The 13,450-nt window shown below is 52.7% G+C and overlaps 5 protein-coding genes across 5 annotated transcripts; 1 reads left to right on the forward strand and 4 right to left on the reverse strand.

Moving 5' to 3' along the window:
* Positions 1–393: 393 nt before the first annotated feature.
* Positions 394–2,009, reverse strand: PtrM4_147950 (uncharacterized protein; the record flags this gene model as incomplete). The annotated part of the gene is made up of 4 exons (XM_066109933.1): positions 394–527; positions 584–1,045; positions 1,127–1,210; positions 1,970–2,009. 4 exons carry the CDS (start codon positions 2,007–2,009, stop codon positions 394–396), a joined length of 720 nt encoding a protein of 239 aa, XP_065959916.1.
* Positions 2,010–2,547: 538 nt separating this feature from the next.
* PtrM4_147960 (DUF2235 domain containing protein) lies at positions 2,548–4,487 on the reverse strand (the record flags this gene model as incomplete). Its single annotated transcript, XM_066109934.1, has 2 exons — positions 2,548–3,207; positions 3,267–4,487. 2 exons carry the CDS (start codon positions 4,485–4,487, stop codon positions 2,548–2,550), a joined length of 1,881 nt encoding a protein of 626 aa, XP_065959917.1.
* Positions 4,488–6,097: 1,610 nt separating this feature from the next.
* On the reverse strand, positions 6,098–7,371 carry PtrM4_147970 (uncharacterized protein; the record flags this gene model as incomplete). Its single annotated transcript, XM_001938732.2, has 2 exons — positions 6,098–6,899; positions 6,962–7,371. The coding sequence occupies 2 exons, from the start codon at positions 7,369–7,371 to the stop codon at positions 6,098–6,100; spliced, it is 1,212 nt and encodes a 403-aa protein (XP_001938767.2).
* Positions 7,372–9,868: 2,497 nt separating this feature from the next.
* Positions 9,869–10,972, reverse strand: PtrM4_147980 (methyltransferase OMS1, mitochondrial precursor; the record flags this gene model as incomplete). The annotated part of the gene is made up of 1 exon (XM_001938731.1): positions 9,869–10,972. The coding sequence occupies one exon, from the start codon at positions 10,970–10,972 to the stop codon at positions 9,869–9,871; it is 1,104 nt and encodes a 367-aa protein (XP_001938766.1).
* A 308-nt stretch (positions 10,973–11,280) lies between these two features.
* On the forward strand, positions 11,281–12,716 carry PtrM4_147990 (sarcosine oxidase; the record flags this gene model as incomplete). Its single annotated transcript, XM_001938730.2, has 2 exons — positions 11,281–11,445; positions 11,547–12,716. The coding sequence occupies 2 exons, from the start codon at positions 11,281–11,283 to the stop codon at positions 12,714–12,716; spliced, it is 1,335 nt and encodes a 444-aa protein (XP_001938765.1).
* Positions 12,717–13,450: the final 734 nt, after the last annotated feature.

Genomic DNA, 13,450 nt, shown 5'->3' on the forward strand with positions numbered 1-13,450 from the left:
AACGCGGCAAGAGGACCAGAATATCCCCATTCGCTTCCCCTCACACTCTCTCGCTCTAATCAAGAGACAAGTATGATCAGTCCAACTCCGTAACACCAGATGCCGTGGCTGTGATCACCGCTTTCCCCTGTCCCAAAAATGAATGTAGAGTTTTTGCTCCATATGCTTGAACCCAAGCATTGACAACCAGGAGCGCCGCTGCAACCGACCCCATTTTTATGACTGACAACATGGGTTTAAAGAGATATAAAAGGAATGAAACAGAAAGGTTTATATATAGACAGATGTGAAGCGTGAAAAGGATGCCGTATATCGTATCATAAGCGATGAAGCGTCGGAGAAGATTCTTGCCGTATACGTCTACGTCTCATTGTGGTGAGAGCTCATGTGGTTTTACCAAAGGCCGAACTGGTAGGTAAAGTACAGTAATGAGCCGATGGTTGTTCCGGTCGTGAAGAACATGGTGGAGAGAGTCATCTTTTCAAAGTGGGAGAGCGCGCCATTGCAGTTGGGGCATGTGTAGCCCTCTAGATGTTTGTTAACATGGAAACGATAACGAGGGATGGGCTCGATGATGACTTACCTGAGAGAGGAGTGTATGGCTGCTTGAGGTACATGCCGAAAGTGAAGCCAGTGAAGGCGCCCAAGTAACCGGCACGCGGGGGAGCAGTCGCGCTCAAGTCAGAGTCGTAGATTAGGAGCTTGTAGTTCTCCGTCAGGAAGGGTGCTTGGCCCTCTGGTGTCTCGCCGGTGTTCCAAAGTACCTCGGTCTGCGTTGCGGACATGTTGACAGAAATGGTGTAGGTAGCTTGGTTGGCTGTGCATGAGGCGAGCACATCGATGGCAGTTGGCGTTACGGAGAGAGAGGTGTAGTTCCAGGCGAACGTCACCCAGTCGCCAACCTTGTAGTATTGCGTTCCGGCAATGGCGTTCGGTGTGACCATGGTGAGGCCACCGGCGGGTAGTCGAGGGTCGAAGCTGGTAGACTTTGACTTGCCCGATTGTGTCTTGGTGCCCGCGGGCTTGTTTGTGCCGGTTTCCTTTGCTGTTGACGCATCCTTGTTGTCGTTGTTGTTATTGTTATTGTTGTCGTTGTTGTTATTGTTATTGTTGCCGTTGTTGTTACCGTCGTTGTTGCCGCCGTTATCCGTCGCAGCTGGCTTATCAGCTGGCTGTGTAGTGGCTGGTGCGTCTGTAGGCTTGTTTTGGTCTAGATGGCATCAGTATCCCGTCTCATCCCTAATTAAAATCATGTACATACTGTCGTTGTTGTTGTTATTGTTATTGTTGTTCTCATTGTTGTTCTGGCGCCCAAAGAGAACTTCCTTGACATCGGTCAAGCCATGGATGTTGTCAAAAGCATCAGCGATGGATATGGCCTGCGTGGCGGAAGAAAACGCCACCACTGCAGCGAGAATCTGAGACGGCCTCATGTTGTTGCAATTATGGCACTACGTAGATCGCAGAGTAGCAAGCTGTAACAAGTCGGTGCCGGTGAGAGGGAAGCGAGCGAACGGACGGCCCTCGTGGGAAATGGGTGGTGCAACTTCTTCGGTGGTGTCAACAAGGCGGCAAGGACGCGACACAGAAGCAAGGTGAAGATGACGCAAGCTAGCTAGTTGATCAACTCCTTCGTCCGATAAACGAGCGACTGGCGAAGGAATTAGGGAGTTAGTATGCAATATCGAGAAGCACAAGAACGAAGGTAAGGCGGTAGAAGCGATTGAAAGTTATTCGAGTTCGAGGTTGGTGAAAGGAGAGCAGGCTGAGTGGTCTCAGCGTCGTGGCAGCAGCGCAATAGACCAGGGGCCGGCCTTGCGCTAGGGCAATGCATCACTAAATATAACAGTCTAGCTCCGCAACAATATTATTGTCCGACTCCGTCCTCATGCGTAAACTGCGCGATCGCACTTTGCCACGCGCAGACGCCTTACGTACGCTCGCGGAGACGCCGTCGTCATGCGCTTACAGAGTGCGAGCGTTGTAAAGCTGTTGACATCGATGCCCATCCCGTTTCCCCCTTCGTGCCGCACTGTGCCGCACTGAGAGCCCGACGGACACGAGAACCAAGTCCCCACGGATGGCGATCGCGTCACCACCATCGTATTGCCACTGAAATCGCTATCAGCCCCGCCATCACACCACCCCAGCCCCTAGCACAACAAAGTATATCCTGCATATTCTCATCATATGTCACCTGCTTCTGTCCCTGCTTACTGAGACTGTGAAACTCTTGTTGAACAAGTGGACGGGGATCCCTTCCAGCTACTGCAGCTTCGTCCGCCAGGGTCTGTTAAGATGAGATCTGCCGCGTACAGCAGATCTAGACTGCCTCTACCCAGCTTCTAGAAAACTTACTCAACGCAGATCCTACCCAACAAATGTCATGATTTATGCGCAAAAAGTATACAAGAATAAATTCATAACGATGCTCATGTCCATACTCAGGCATCGACTATTACAACCAAAGGGTATCCGCGCATATCTAGCTGATCTACACAAGTAAAAAGAAAATTTCGCCATCAACTCTTTTTTTCGTGTCGAACATTACCTTCGTCCTTCCCACCACGCCTTGTCTTTCTCGCGCCTGTGTGGCATGCTTTCTCTGATATCCGTTTCCCGGTCGCTAGCAAATTCCACACTCCGCGCCCTGCTACGACTCCTTGCCCTCTCTACTTTGGTATTGCTCCTCTTGGGCGGTGGTGCTCTATCGTCAATGGGAAACGTTGATCGAGGCGAAAACGTGTCCCTGCGCGTCTTTCTTGCTGTGGGGCTGGTGACCTTGCTCGTTGACATATCAGCAGACATGGGCCGTCCGTTGCGTCGCTTCGTCTTTGTGGAACTCGTCGCAGGCGGCCGTTTGACATAATCATATGTTGCTGGGTCGCGACGCGCAAGCTCTCTCTCTAATCTCCACAAAGGCGCCTCGGGGAGAACTTTGACGGCATGAGTGTCTCTCCACTTGATCTTCCAGTAGACTTCCGCGTCACCGGCACGTTGATTGTTGGTTCCATAATCGACGACGAGTTTGTAACTGTCTGTCAAAGCGCGCGCCTCGTATAGACCACGGTCTTGAATACCGGGGCCTTCGAGACGGAAACGCGTGCGTACTGAGGGATGAATGTACTCATTTGTCTGGCGCAGAGGCCGATCTGTTGCGCGGCCTGTGAAGGGGTCGACTGACGTGTATTGACCAGGTTTGCGTTGCTGCCGTCTATTAGCACGAGTCCGCTGATAGTCAGATGGAGTGAGTAGGAACTACTTACAGTACTTCCGCCCAAAGCAAACGCGCCCTTCAGCTCGCTGTAGATCTTGCCAAAACTCCACGGTCGGATTGCACCCTCCTCCTTTTTGTAGTATTTCTCATTCAGATCGTCCTGCTCGAAAAGATACTCGCCACGCATATCCAGAAACGGCTCCAGTTGGCTCATCATCCACGCGAGACTGATATTCGCAATTTGCATATCGTCATATCCACCACCGACGTTCGCATGCGCACCTGGGAACCAGACCTGGCGAAGCGTGGTACGGTTACCCTCGGGCTTTTCCCATACGGCAGGCGAAAACGAAGATCGGTTCTCATCCAGGGCAAGCGCCTGGAACGCGTTTTCGATGCAGTTGGAGAGCTTGGTGTCGTAAAAAGATGTCGCTCTTGATTGCTTCATCTGTAGACCTGCACGCTGAAGTATGCCGATTCGCGGTATTCCGAGACTACCGACTGTATCCCACACAGCTATGCATTTGATCGGAATATCCAGTCTAGTCAATCCTCTACGTTCTAATTCTTCGGCGTATCTTGGGTCATCTGCGCTTGGCTTCCGTGGGAACGGTATATCTTCGTGCTTCGGCCGGTAGTCTGGGTTTCGTCGGTTCTGGACGTCTTCGTAAACTTCTGGCAAGGTGTTCAAGCCTTTCTTTGTAAGAAGTCCAATCTCGCCAATCAAACCACCGATACTGCGGGCTGTGAATGCGCCTCTCGAAAATCCAAGCAGGAAGATTTCATCTCCTGGGTGGTAGTTGTTTGCAAGGAACGAGTAAGCTTCGCGAACATCTTCGGCAAGGCCCTTGCCCGTAGCACCACCAACCAAGCGAGAAATCTTGCCTCCTTCGGTTCCGAGGCCTTGGTGGTAGTTCACAATCTGCTGGATGCCATCTTGACTAACTGCTTTAATAGCTCTTGAAATGCGCGTGATGTTGCTTGGGATGGACAGAGTGCCGTTCTTTGTTCCGTCGTCCGAGTTTAGCCAGGTCCCGTCACACGCGACAATCAGCCTCTTAAACATCCCTCTTCCTCCACTGAGCCCAGGCGCATCGACCAAGGGTCCATTTCTGCCAACGCTCCTGCTTCTCGATCTTGGCCGTGGTACGTCGACATCGACGATAAGCGGGGACTTAGCGCCGCCTCGCGGAACATCGACAACGATGGGTGCCGGACTCAAAGGCGCCCGGATACTGGGCGCGCGACTTCTGCTTCGTGCTCGAGACATTGCTACTGACATTTGCTTTTTGAGTTTTCAGGTCCTTTCTTGGTGTGCCTTTGAAAAAGGTAGCGGCTGGCGAGTGGTGGAGGCAGGCCAAGTCCGAGGAGAGTCAAAAAGTGTTAGGTCAATGTGAGAGAGTCTTTTGCGGCGGCGGCGGTGCTTGTTGACGGGCAATGCGGCTAGCTGGGTAGTTGTCTGTCCAACTGTCGACTATCAGGCTGCTGGCTGGCGCTGCGTTGTCGGTGGGATCGCAGCCTTGGCGTGGTTGTTGGCAATCTGACTCTTCCTGTATACCACGTAAAGTGGTGTCCGGATGTATGCGCTTCGTCCCAAACCCGGTTGAATCTCGATGAACAGACCGAACGCCAGTGTCACGAACCCCCCAACCTCCGTTTTTCACACTCCCAGCTCTTTCGTCCGAACGCTTCAAACTCGTTCAGCGGGAGTAAGCGAGGCAAGTCGGGAACTTCATCAGCCTCGGGGACACTGCAGCAAGCACTTTGACGCAGGGCACAAAGTTGGGTGGAATGGGGGAACTGGGCAGTCGATATGCGAAAGGAGATGGCGCGGACGTGTCGCGCAGCGCACAGCGCACTCTTACGTCGTGTGGTTGGGCTTCGGCTTCAAAGCTCTGCTGTAGGCTGGGGGTGCCCAAGTCATTGGACTCGCTTACCCAGCCTCCTCTCTGCGAACATGCGGTTGCTCTCGGAGATTGTATACTAAACCAAGCCTGTCAGAGATGTGAGAAGTGGTTTGCACAATTTTGCGTCTCGAACATGCTTCTGTGTGTGCACACGGCCCAGAGTGAGGCTGTTCTACAACACATCACGCTCGACCGCAACTTCTGCAACAGGCTACGCCAAGCAAGACTTCACTTCCTCTCTGAGACTAGAAGGGCCTGGCTCAGATCGAACATCGAGCCCGCATTGGGCGCATGTGGCCCTGCCGGTGAGGGCCCAATTTAACACTCTGTTATGCATTAGGGCAATGCCAGGTGTAGTGTTGGGTACGGACAGCGGGCGGTGAGCAAGCGGTACGTGGATGGGAGGGACTGCCCGGCCCACCACCACAAGTCTGCGACATTCGACATCATCGCCGACAGTTGTGCATGAAGACAGTTGTGAATAGAGCCGGGAGCTGAGTTATATCGAGAGTATCAACTGTTTTTCAATTTGAACGACTTTTATCTAGTAGTCAACTTCCTTTGATACCGTTCACTGCTTTCTCGGCCGCTTTCGCACCGCCGCAACTATCCGCAAGATGTTCGCCAACACCTGTCCCGGATCCCCGGATTCAAGGATCCACGCACCCATGCGCCAGAAAAACATCCAATGCCCAGCCAGATCCCTTGGCCGCCCATCGCACAAGCACTCTCTACACGTATCGTACAGAATTCCTTCCTAGACGCCCACATCTCAAGAACTCCATGCGACATACCAACATCCCTAGAGTGAATCACCCAGTGCGAGCGGCAAACTGAATCCATCTAGGACATACGCCGAGAAAGGACAAAGAGCAGAGAATACAATAGATAGAGGAAAATAAACGAGAAACATGTCCCAAGAGAATCGTAAATGTCGTGTAATGAGATGGAGAGTGCACATCTGGCTATCCGACTAATAGCCACCAAATAGGTCGTCAAGCTCGTCAAGGTCAATGAGCTCCGGGCTCTTCATGATCCAGTCGTCGTCGAGCTCGAGTTTCATCTCTTTGCGCTTCAGCGACGGTGGAGGCATCTCGAGAGCGAGAATGGGCTTCAGCGCGGGGCTGTTGGGTGAGAGGGCAGCATGGAAGTTCATAAGCTGGTCCATTTGGCCGAATAGCGCTGCAGCTGCTTCGGAATCTTTGCGTGCAGCACTCTCTACTGTCTCCTCGACAGAGACAGCGATCTCCTCCATCTTGGCATCATTGCTCTGTGTAGGCGGCTCGGCAGATGCACTAGCAGATCGTTGGCGCTCGGCTTCTTGGCTCATTCGGCGTTGTTGAAGGAACGAAGCGGTCTGGGTAAATTCGCGTTCGTCCTTTTCTAATGGCGGTGACTGAGCCCGGCGGTTGTGCGAGATGTTGGCCGTCGTAGGTGGATGGCTCTGGTTCGAGAAGGGGTCGCTAGCGTGGCTGTCATAGTCGGACAAGTCCAACTCTGGCGACGGCGACATGCGATCTCGTGATCGTGCATCCATGTCTTCTTCTTCTGAAGTCGCAGACGAAAGCGATGGTGTTACAATACGGGGCGTAACAAGAGCGCTACCACCATCGGCAGGAATGGGCTGGTGCGGGCAGGTGGAAAGGAAGTAGTAAACACGCTTTGGGTGGGTGCCAACAAGTTTCTTGTCGAGAGGACATCTTGACAAGGCTGTCCAATTGCGCTTGAGATAAGTAGCCAGGCGAGATGAGATGATGGCAGCTGGATTTGCGGAACTGTAGGCACGTCAGCGTGTGTAACACGGACCAAGCGTTGCAGCTTGAAATTTGGTACGTACCTCTCAACGATGGGGATGATAGGCGACAGCACAAGGGCGAGCTCCTTCAATAAGTGGGGTCGGTTGCCGGTCTTCTGGAGTTGCTCGATGACACCCACGACGATTTCGTCGTCGATACCTTGGGTGTCGACCTTTGTTGACCCAGACTCGGTGCCTGGCGAAGGTGGCGGGGTGTCTGCGACCCTGCCCGAGCTTCTGGGTCGGTGCTCATCAAAGCGCAATGATACTGGTTGTGATGGGGATGGGAGTGCCGAAGATAGTGAGCCGGAATGTGAGCGTTTCTGCTTCTTCGCGACGTGTTGTTGACCGTCGCTTGTGGAAGGCGGTGAACGGGCGGATCGCGGTCCTCCTGGTAGCTGTATGCCTAGCGACGGCAGCGACAGCGACTTCCGGCGGGTGTTGTAAGGCATCTTGTCGCGGCAACACAATCGCAATTGTTGTACAAGGCGTGAGGAAGGAAGGAGAATGTCTTTCCAGGGCGAGAAGAATTATTGCGTCTGGAGGGTGTGCAGCCAACAGAATGTTTTGTTACTGCGACAATGCCAGGGTTGTCGATTGGTCGGGTAGGAATGTGATGCAGCCTATACGACGGCTGCGGGCGAGTATGCAAGGTAGCAAGCAACTCGCAACGCTTCTGTCTGCACTGCAGGTATGGCGTCCAAGGACAGATTTATTGTGTGATGGATGCTTGGTGGTGGTGGAGGGACGCTGAGTGGCACCCGTCCTGTCGCAAGCTATGCGGCTCGCCTCCTGAGGGGAGTGAATACGTAACTAGGCAATGGCGACGTCTGTTGCCTCCGGAATTCGCAACACAATCAAGTGGCGCTGGCAGCAACAACAACAACAACAACAAGACAGAAATCAGACAAACGTGGGAAACAAGAGTGAATTGGAGTGAATTGGAGTGAATTGGGGTGAACTGGACAGCAATGGGCAAATGGGCCAGGGCAGTGGTAATGGTCCCTGATGGAGATCGAGGGGTGGTGAAGGGAGGGGATGCAACGAAGGAAAGACCCAGAGCGCGTAGTGGAGCACTGGGTGAAGAAGGAGCGACTAGGCTCCGGTAAAAAGTCCGTGCACAGTAGTAGGGTGAATGTACTCAGGGATGGTTCCAATGGCTATGACAGCATGCTACTTTTAGAGCCCGTTTTTGCTTTGTTGGTCAGGGGCTAGAGCGTTACGCTCCTATCAAGGTGCCGTGGCTGCCTGCATGTATCACACGGTAGAGTCGTCTAAAAGCAAGTAGTCGCCGGAAGGGCCTCTGTCGCCATGTGCATTGCCGGCAGCCTGCTCCAACGTCTCTCACAGGTGCAGGCTTCGCTATTTTGTCCAATCCAGCGGGGTGCTGGACCCGTGACTGACACTTCTCCCTGTGTCAAGCTTCAGGCAGCAGATGGTCTCAGCTGGGCCCGAAACAGAGAACACCGCACTTGCACTTGCACTTGCACTTGCATCTCTATACATGTCGCGCCGAGGGCAACAAAAGTGGTACATGCTAGTGGAGACTGGTAGGGATAATGGGCAGCCGATAAACCTCCGCCAACATTATGGATACGCGCACGCATTGTGCCCTGAGACGGATTTTCCGCCAAAGTGACCTCATGCTCCATTTGGGCCCCTCGCATCCACATCCTTCCCATCTGCACCTCGGCGGGTCGACACAGTTGTCCCGCAAGCTGACCGCCTCAGCACCTTGCCTTGCCAGGCTTGCCCCCAGCAATCAAAACGGCTGTGCTGCGAGTGGCTGGATACCTTCCATGATCTGATGCCGCGTGCATATCATCGTGCCCAGAGCCACACATGCCTGTCCTAAGGTTTCGCCTAGGAGTTTAAAGTGGATTTAGCCTCGACGCCGGAGCCGGGATGACCCAGGGCGGTGAGCATACTTTTCGAGAATTTTTCAACGACTGAAGTTTTCCCACTCACATGCGGCCAGTCCTCGGCAACGACGTCGTGGGCCAAACCGCGAGCCGAGGCGTCCGAGATGCCGCTGGGTGAATGGAAGCATCTTAATGTGTCGTACACGCACACTTGCCATGGTGTGTGGGTGCTCAGAGCAACAAGCTCTGGAACTTTGTTTCAGACTTCACTCCGCAAGTCCGGATCACGACCTTGCACTTGTCCCCAGCGCCCCCAGTGCCCCCCCCCAAGCATTGCGCACGCGAGTTGCCATCACTTCCGATATTCGAACAGGGATTGTTGCATATGTCTTACCCCAAAAGGGTAAACTGCATGCCACCCGGTCCGGTCTGCATGCGCAGCACAGCGTCACCTTTTGTGGGGATCTGGAAGGTCTGGCGCCGCACTTGACCTGTGGGCAAACAGTCTTTACGGATGCGCTACCCATGTTCCCCAGACGAAGTGCGCACTGCATGAGGAAGTTGGCATGTCGCGAAAGACGGTGAAGATGCATTGTCTGTTTGCTTGTTCCCACCGACAATGCAGTCGAATCAGATAACAATGCATAACCATAACACGAGTGGATAGCATGTGGGGTTTGGTTGTCAGCTCAACGCTCGACCATCAATGTCAACATGAAGCGCACATGCAACAACACGGCTGACGCAAAGATAAGACTCGAAAGTTTGTGCGGGCGACGTTGGGACCCGGAGACGTGTGACGTGCCTGTCTGTTTTGCCCATGATCCCGACTGCAGATCTCGCTTCACCTGCTTGGTTCATGGCCACCATCTGGGAAATACCGGTAATCGGGTCGTTTTCCCCCGCTCCTCTCGCCCATTCGACGCGTAAACTTGACGTCGCTTTCAACAAAACAAAGGTTATCGGTATGGTCCAGCCATGCTAGGTGAAGCAAGTTTGGCACGGACTGTAATAGCGCGCCATGCCCCCCCCCCCCCCCCACAATCGCAATCGTGGTGGGATGTGGAGAAGTGACACGGTCGACGGCTCATCTCCACAGTGACCACCATGACTTCTGTGCGACCGGCGACGCGCCCTGCGCCGCGGGCGGCTGCTCACTCGCCATACTCTCGCCCAGCGCTTGTCGTATGCCCCTCCTCGGCTTCAATTGAAACCACCACGTCGTGCCAAAGTTATAGCGCTTCATATCCACCACCTCTAGCCCGCTCTCTTCCACGATCTTGCCGATGTCTTTGTTCCACCAGCAACCGTGCTCATCGGCATGCGCTGGCGCAGTCTTGTCCAATATACCGTTGAGCCACTCGTAATGCGACTTGCCGTGCTCCAGCAGCAGTATCTGTCCCTTCTCGTTTGTGCATGCCTCTAGATTCTGCAGCAACCTGACAGGTTCTGGCGTGGAGCAGAGTCCCATGGTCTGTATCACTGTGTCGTATCCATCTTTGGCACCGTAAGGCGGGGTTATCGGATCTAGGGCGGATTGTTGCTTGAAGAAGACGCGACTAAAGTATTCCTTGTGCGTGTCGTTCCATTTCCGCTTTGCAACCGCTAGCATGGGCCCGCTAGAGTCGAGCAATGTGACAGTGTCGCATTGCTTGGTATTGTAGTATGGCATGTTCCTGCCCGTACCCACAGCAACCTCCAACACATGTCCCTTGGCCATGGCAGTGAGCTTCTTCCGCTTCGAGGTAAGGAGGAGCAGCATCTCCGATGTGTCCACCTTCTCGTCGTAGCCGTCAGCCTCCTTGTCGAACCGGTCGGAGAGGTCCTCGGGCAGATCTTGCAGGTCCACATCTTGTGTTAGCGATACCCAAAGCATAGCTCCATATGTGCCCATGCCGAATGCGACCAGCCCGATACCGAACATGGGCCATTGCCTCCATCTCCGCAGTTTTGCCTGGTGCTGTGCCGACCTCAATTCCTCATCCGACAAGCGCTGTAGGTCCGATAGTCTTGGACGCTCCCTCCATATTCTCTGCCCAATCTGTGCTGGTGTTGGATCGCTGGCGCTTCGTAATGATTCATCAGCATCGGGCTGCGTTTGCGGTATCCGTCTGCGGAATGGGGTGGCGGGCCTCGATGGTATTGCAGCTTTCACCGGGAACACCTTTGGGGGCTTGGGAAGCTTCGCCATGGCAAACTAATGAGGTGTGGACGATATGAGCAGTGAATGGTGTGGACGATCAATTGGCAAAGTTGTCACAACGCTGGAATGAAGCCTCAAAACTTTTGATGCACGACCCGATCGCCTGGTACCGTCAAGGTCCAAGCGCCCTGCAAGCCACTGGCTTTTGCACCGCGCCCAGCCGATGCGCGGCCTTCAGACGACAAAACGGCCCACCAGTGCTGCTCGGCACTTTGATAGCTTTAGACAGACTTTTTCACGTCGCTTCCCTTTTTCTGTTGATTGTTTGCTTTTGTATCCCTACTGCATCTTCCATAATGGCGTCTTCTGCATCTTCCCAGATACCCTCGTCCATCTTGATTGTCGGAAGCGGTGCTTTTGGGCTTTCTACTGCATATTCTCTATGTCGAAACCCCCTGTTCAATCACACTTCAATCACTGTTGTAGACCGTCATCCGTTTCCTACTCCAGATGGCTCCAGCGTAAGTAGTGTAGTTCAATGTACTAGGTTGCGCTTCACATTCATCAGTCATCCTGTAATATGCTTCAAACAGTGACCACAAGCTCAAACTACGACTTATAGATTGATACCTCACGAATCATCCGTCCAGACTATGCAGCCGCACGCTACACCCGCCTCGCTACTATCGCCCAGAACCACTGGCGAACCGATTTCGCGACCGAACACTACCATGAGGTTGGACTATGTGTGACCGCCTGGGGTCCCGAGCAAAAATACGTTTCCGAATCTCTCGCAAACGTCCGCGCCATAGGAACAGATAAGGTCGAGGTGCTCAATTCAGCAGAGGATATCCAGAAAGCATGCGGCTTGGAAGGCAAGGATCCTTGGGGCAATGGCAGCACAGGATACGTCAACTGGAGTTCAGGCTGGGCCAACGCTGAAGGTGCCATGATGTGGCTGCGCGAAAAGGTGGAAAAGCTGAAAAGAGTCAATTTTGTAACGAAGCCCGTACAAAAACTTCTGATCGACCATAAAACCAACACCGTTTCCGGCGTTCGGCTCAGCGACTCGAGTGAATTGAAGGCAGACCTTACCATGCTGGCAGCAGGAGCATGGACAGCGTCTCTCATTGATCTGCGTGGAATCTGCAAGGCAACTGGCCAAACACTGTGTTACATGCCAATCTCTGAAGAGGAGGAAGCCAAAATGTCTAAGCAGCCGACTATCCTAAATCTCTCCCATGGTCTCTTCATGATTCCTCCTCACAAGGGATTGCTCAAAGTAGCGCGACACGGCCATGGCTACATCAATCCAACTACAATTCCACACCCAGAATCAGAAGACCCGAACGAGACGATTACAGTCTCTCTGCCCTATACCTCTTTCGATGATCCATCGCAAGCAGCACCGATTGAAGGACAGCGACAATGCCGCAATTTTCTGGCTGCTATTCATCCCTCACTTGCTACACCCTCGCGGCCATTTACCAAGTCTAAGATCTGTTGGTACACTGATACAAGAGACGGTGACTTTTTGATCTCGTACCACCCCAAGTACAAGGGATTGTTTGTAGCGACGGGTGGCTCAGGACATGGTTTCAAGTTCCTGCCAGTCATTGGTGACAGTATCGTGGAGTGTATACAAGGGCGGACACCGGAAGACTTCAAGGGCCGTTGGGAGTGGCCGGCTGAGCGAATCCCGGAAGAGCAGTGGGCCGGTGATGGAAGTCGGGGTGGCCCGGTTGGGATGGTGTTGCAAGATGAAATGGCTAAAAGCCAGGGCAAGTTGTAGATGATGGTTATGGTCGAAAATCTGTTCAATATGTAAATATGTCCTGACACATACGTCTTAGCCCTTTCGTAGATATATATAATCTCCCTATATATGCCCCTCTGCAGTTTCTTCATCTACCAGCTATTGCTTTTAAAAACGAAACCCCGATCTCCGCAAAACATATCTCGGCCGTTGCCTCCCTTTTCCCAAAATATGATGGCAATGGAAGAAAATTAAAACTACTCATTTTCCCCAATCTTAAAGTTCGCATACCCACTACGCATGTCTTTCCCCTAACCTAAAAAAAACATATGAAATATCTCTCTTGAGATTTTTTTCCACTTCTTTCCTCCCAGAATTTCACCTCCTCGCCTGAATGACGGTTCTGCCTATATATTTTGCAAATAAACCAGATAAATGGGTGTTGCGATCCAACAGAAACTGCTCGTCAATTGTTTAATGAGTACCAGTGCTACAAAAAGTCATCACAAAAAAAAAGGAAAATGGAGAACTCACATGTTAGATCTTAAAAGAAAGTTTTTGTGTGCTCTAATACAAGTTGTCTTGCTGCGGAGGAGAAGAAATGAAGATTCTCAACTCTACGTGACGCTGTATTTCAGCTCTCTAAAAATCAACTAACATGATCCATGGGCGAGCGGCGCACACGGGCGAGCGGCGCACCCCACCAACTTTTGCAACTTTAAAGCGATGCATCTCAACAACGCGATAATATTATTGCTAGATATTGATAC

Source organism: Pyrenophora tritici-repentis, chromosome 9 (assembly GCF_003171515.1).
Source record: "Pyrenophora tritici-repentis strain M4 chromosome 9, whole genome shotgun sequence".
In the NCBI taxonomy this organism is placed as follows: Eukaryota; Fungi; Ascomycota; class Dothideomycetes; order Pleosporales; family Pleosporaceae; genus Pyrenophora; species Pyrenophora tritici-repentis.